The sequence below is a fragment of the Austrofundulus limnaeus genome, unplaced genomic scaffold (genome assembly GCF_001266775.1).
Source record: "Austrofundulus limnaeus strain Quisiro unplaced genomic scaffold, Austrofundulus_limnaeus-1.0 Scaffold59, whole genome shotgun sequence".
Taxonomy (NCBI): domain Eukaryota; kingdom Metazoa; phylum Chordata; class Actinopteri; order Cyprinodontiformes; family Rivulidae; genus Austrofundulus; species Austrofundulus limnaeus.
The window spans coordinates 613,603-619,182 of NW_013952461.1; the positions used below are offsets into that span (position 1 = coordinate 613,603).

Consider the following 5,580-nt stretch of genomic DNA (forward strand, 5'->3'; position numbering starts at 1 on the left):
TCATAAATGCAGCCTAGGTGGAGTAGTCGAACACAGATCCACTGATCCTTCAACACAGAGCATCTTCAGAAGACAAGTAAAAAACATTACAAACATCTGTATAGTTTGATACATAGTGTGGATTGAACGGTTCGATACAGATACATGTATTGTTGCACCCCTAATAAATATGTATTTCATATTTTAATTTTGTGCATGCAGATTAAATAATTAACAATCTGTGGTAAGCCACAAGTTAATAAACAACATAAAGAAATAAAATGCTGACTAAATGTACCACTCTTAGTCTGATAATAATCAAAATATATTTTTTCAAAAAAGAAACCGAAAAGCTGTTTTTGATTCTTGTTTTGAAGAAATTAAACTTGGTCTTGAGGTTATGCAGAGCTGTGAGCATAATGGAAACAGAAACAAATAAAATAAGCAAAATCTGGTTATTTAGTTTGACTTATGTGAGATGACGTCTTGTGTAATTTGTAAATATATAGTCTGTGGAATGACAATGGTTGCGCGAATTAATTACAAAAAAGAAAACAGAAGTTTTGTATAAAATAAAAGAAAAWTTGTAAAATTTAGATCATGTGCTGAAAAGTTTAAATTTTATTGGTGATATTTTCATACTTTCTGCACATACAGTGTGTGAATTAATTATATTTGTTCTCTGCRAGAAGGTGAACGTTTGTTGCCTAAATTGTTGACCTTTTTTCTTTAAATGGTCCATTTGGTATCAGACAAACTGAAGATCTGTACAGCTGTGATTTGTGTTGACRTATTTTTAATTTACCTAATTTTATTTGTTTTTCCTTGAAGACAGTTATGATTTATTTATTTTTCTTTCTCCATTTGTAGCCTATCCTGCCTTACCAGGCATCTACCACTGTGAGGCACTATGAGGAGGCTGCTTTGCTGGCAAGGGATGCAAGATGGATTATGAGTCAATGAAAGACAAAAACAGCAGCGTGCAGCAAAACAACATTTTTTTAAAACTCATTTGTACAGTACTTATAGTGAACCCACAYTGGAATCGGTCACAGATCTATCGCTGATGTCCAAAACTCAAAGCAGACCGAGAACTGGAGCCTCGCTTGAGGACCACTTTCCTACACGTAATCAAGGACGACAGCCTTACGATATTACGTTTATCTGTAYGATCCACTGAAATCCCACTTGCCCCACCAACTGCACGCCTCCAACCTGTTTTAAAAAGACTGAAAGGAAACCAAAAAAAAAAATAATCAGATTTTTTTTGGGGGTGTATTGAACTGACTGTGGTTGAAGAGATGTTGGTTTGATGATGGTTGCTCTGGCCTTGTACTGCCCAGTGCCTGTCAGCRTCAATGGTAGCACCAAGAGCCTGCAAATCTTCTTTTTTGTCCGTTAAAAACAAACAAAAAGCACTGTGTTAAAAAAAAAGAAAAGAAAAAAATAGCACTATCCCTTTTAAAACCTTGTTTTCCTAAAGTGCAAACGGAATATTTTAGCTTTTTTGTGATACTTTTTGATAGAAGGGGGCGAAACTGAAACACTTCGCGACAGAACGATTCCGAGCTGATCGTAGGTAATCCGACTTTACTATAACCGGAAGCAAAACGACACGGGGAAGAAAAAAAAAGAACAAAAAACAGGCGTATAGACGCAGTAGTTTTACGTTTTACTTACTTTTGTAATCTACACTTCCGCGTTATTTCTCTTACTTGTAATAATGAGCCCCCTGGCACAATTTGGTGCACACTTCCCTACGTAGCATGATGACATCGGCGTCTGTTTCCGCACCAACTTAGATTTAGGCACAGTCCACACAAAGTACGACACAGGAGAAAGAACGAGAAACTCCTCCTCAGTGAAAGAGCCAAATTTAAATTGTTTTTTTTTTGTGTGTCATGTTGTTGTGAACAGATTATTATAATTTTTTATATATATTATGAAGTATTTTCCTCCTGCACTGTGATACAGAGATGCTTGTTGTGGAGTCGACACATACACATCTGGGTTCTCTCTCTCGTGCACTACCTGCTGTGTGTGTTGTGTTGCTTTTTTTATCTGTTTGTCCTGGTGGAGGTTTGGACTGTCCTGGATGCCGTCCTTTGTTTGTGTGCGAGGGGGCCTAAGCTGCTTTCCAAAGACCCCCCCCCATGTCTGGAGACTGTTTAGATGTCGCTGCTGTGCGTGGCTGTGTCATCGCCACTCCGTTCTCTGTTAGCTTCCACTTGATGATGCATGTTGGCAGTGTTATTTTCTTTTGTGTGCGTGTCTTTTGTCCCCTCTGATGCATTCGGCCTGAGCAGCCTCTGTATGTACCGTGGCAGCGTCTCGTCTCCTCTCACCCATCTGCCCCAACCCCCCCTTTTTTTTCTGTTTCCTCTCTGTTTACGCGCTAATTCCACGATTCATCCTCATCCCTCCATTCCACCATCGTCCTCACATTTTGTCACACATGTTCCTCCATTTTGTGTGTCACCAGGACCACCTGCTCTAGTTTGGATGCATAATATATTGAAAAAAAAAAGAAAAAAGAAAATGAACAGCAGCTATTTAAAGCAAGTTTTTTGGTGGCATGTTATGGCTGTGCATGTACAGGGAATTTATTTTATTTTTTTAAAAATTATTTTAACATTCGTATTCTCCTTGTGTAGCTCGCCCCGGCGTTCAAGTTTCCGGATACCAAGCTGTGAGTTGGCGGGGAGCGGCCGATGCGAGTGTGTTTGCGTGTGTCTAGTTAGTACGCAAAAGCAGAAGACAAAAGAAAAAAAATAAAATAAAATAAAAACAGTAAGCTCGAGCGACGTGCTGCTCTGACATTTCAATCTGACTCCTGTGTCTCCTCCACGGCTCCGGAGATGAATCCACTCTCACCGCCAAAAGGTAACTCGTGGTGCCAGGTCACCGACCRAACAGGACCCGTATATCACTCCTGTTTCAAGAAAGGTCAATCAGAAAAGCCAAGTCTATTTCCCGGCCTTCATGTGACTTACTGATGTTGTCATGCAGGAACTGTAAGACCTGTAATAAAACAGTCCATTAATGAGCATTTCTATTGATTCAGGTCTACTGAGGAGAGAGGCACAGAATTGTTAAAGGGTAATAAAATGTAGAGGGGTAGAAAAACAAACTGTACCAGCTTTTTCCTTGGTGGACAGAGTGCGGTTTGTCGTTGGGAAAAAAAGAAAAATGTGAAACTTTCAAATTTCAAAGCAATATTATATTAATGACATTAAATAATACAAAGACCAAACAAATCCCTCTCAAGTCTGTTGTCAAAATTGATTTTCTTTACTTGGCTGAGCAGTCAAAAACAGGCCCGTTGCACCAGCTGTTTGAAATCAAAAGTGACATTACAAGATGGTAATTATTATACGATTGTGCTTTCGTTGTTTGCCCCCGCTGCAGAGATTAGTGGGTGGCGCAGCGTCTAAGCTAAACAAACGATTAGCCCAGTTTGTTCCTTTCCCTCGACTTTATTACGTTCAAGTTTGCAGAGCTGAGCGCTCGCTGATCTCTGGAAAACAACACGAGTTTTGCTCTCATTCTCAAAGAACACCCCCCAAAAAAGAAGAATCAAATTAAAGAAAGGGATTTTCAGCCTGTTTATGAAGCTCTTCTAAAGTAAAGTACCAGGAAAAGACTTGAGTTAAAGGAGTAATTTCATTATATTTTTATCACAATATGACTGTTTTTCTTGTGCTGTTCTAAAAACGATTAAAATATGTATTTTTGAGTACCTAAAATGAAACATTTGAGGTGTAATTTAGGAAACTGGTTAAAAAAAAGCCTTTCAGTTGTAGCAGTTTATCTATTTTCTCTAAAACAAAAAAAAAAATGTTTTTGAGGTTTTCTGAACTGCTGCTTAGGAACAAAGGCCCTGAAAATTAAAGCATTGCCCGTGTTATTTTTATTTTATTTTTGCATGTTGTAGCCCATTAATGTAACACAACTTATTAAAATAACTAGATTCAAATTACTTTAGCCTAAAAAGTTATTTTGACTCAGTTAGATGAAAAAAATATTTGAACTGAACTGCAGGTTATAAACATGTTTGGGTTATTGTTGCTTTTTGCAACAGGAAATTTAATATGAAGTTTGCGTTGAAACGTTTAAAAATCACAAATTTTAAACTGAAAAACAAAAAACACAAATCAGATCAATTTGACTTGTAAATACATTTAATATATAATTGACACTTGTTTATATTTATGACTGTCAGCTGCTTCCAAAAACAGTTTTTTTATTTATCTTGATTTGAACTCCAAGTTATAAAGAACACAAAAAAAAAACAAGACAAACTAATAAAACTAAATATTTTACACCCAAAATTAAAGCTTATTTGAAATTAACAAAACTTTTTATGATTTTTTTCTTCACAAAAGGGAGAAAACATCATGCTCACCTTGTTTTGACATATTAACAAAAAAATAAAAAGCTTATGTGAATAAACAAATGGTTTTTCACTCCAACGTAAATGTTAATATAAAACATTAATATACATCTGAACCTTTTTAATTATTATACCAACAAGAACAAATACTAGAAAACACTTTTTTTTAAAACAAAAGATCTAATAAAGGACATTTTGATTTCACTCAGCTCATTTCAAATAAATCCTCTGATTTTCWGAGTAGAAAAATTTTTCACCTGTATTTTCATTTGTTTGCTCTGTAATCTGTGTTGTTTTAATGGCTGTATGAAATATGACAATGATTCACTTTTGCCATTTGTTTTCAAATATAGCACTGTTTAGAACCACACTCCCCTCTAATATCAACAACAGGAGGAAACTATATATTTTTGGTTTATGATTAAAGGTGCAAATAAAGAAAAGAGATGAATAAAAAAGTGTATAATGTCTTTGGTAAAAAATGATGCATGAACATTCACCAGACACCCAGCTACATAGTAAAGCTTAATATATTATGTACAGAATCGTAGCATTATTTCTTTATACATGTTTCTACAACCATAATTCACTGAAAGACTTGAAGGTTGTGTAAATAACAATAAAATGCAATGATTTGCAAAGTTCATAAACCCATCATTTATTCATGATGGAACACAGTAAACATCCCAAATGTTTAAACCAGGGATATTCAACTAAACTGCTCCGGGGGGCCACAGTAACTGCAGGTCAGCAGCTGAGGGGCCGAACATCCAGCAGTCAAGTCATTATGTAAATAAACCAAATATTACAAAGATCTGTTACCTTTGAAATAGTTTATTTTGCTGTATTTGATCATGAATATAACATATAGAATCCTATAAAAGTAGTGATAACTAAATATCAACATTGTGCCTCCTTTAACACAAATATTATTTTGACGTCTCTGATTTGCCAAATTTTTAAACTAATTTTATTTTCACTTTCATAAGTTTTTATCTTCAACTGCTTGTAGTTTTAACTGTCTTGAGTGTTCATAGAAATAGTTTTTACCAGCTTCCAGCTGAGATTCTGATGTTTCTGTAGACACCAAACATGTCTCTGCTGAACTAAAAGAACTTACAGCAACAAAGTAGAAAACCGGGGGTTTGGGCTTGAGAGATGAATGAACCGATTGGCAGGCCAAACTTTGGTCACTCGCGGGCCGGATG

At 36.0% G+C, this 5,580-nt stretch overlaps 1 protein-coding gene across 1 annotated transcript in view; it reads left to right on the forward strand.

Annotated features, from left to right (window-relative positions):
* The window catches only part of anks1ab (ankyrin repeat and sterile alpha motif domain containing 1Ab), a gene marked incomplete at its 5' end in the record, with an annotated part of 42,196 nt that extends 38,387 nt beyond the window's left edge, over positions 1-3,809 (forward strand). Inside the window, 1 exon segment of the mRNA XM_014009540.1 lies at positions 2,634-3,809. Coding sequence (XP_013864994.1) covers positions 2,634-2,754 — 121 coding nt within the window.
* Between the last annotated feature and the right edge of the window lie 1,771 nt (positions 3,810-5,580).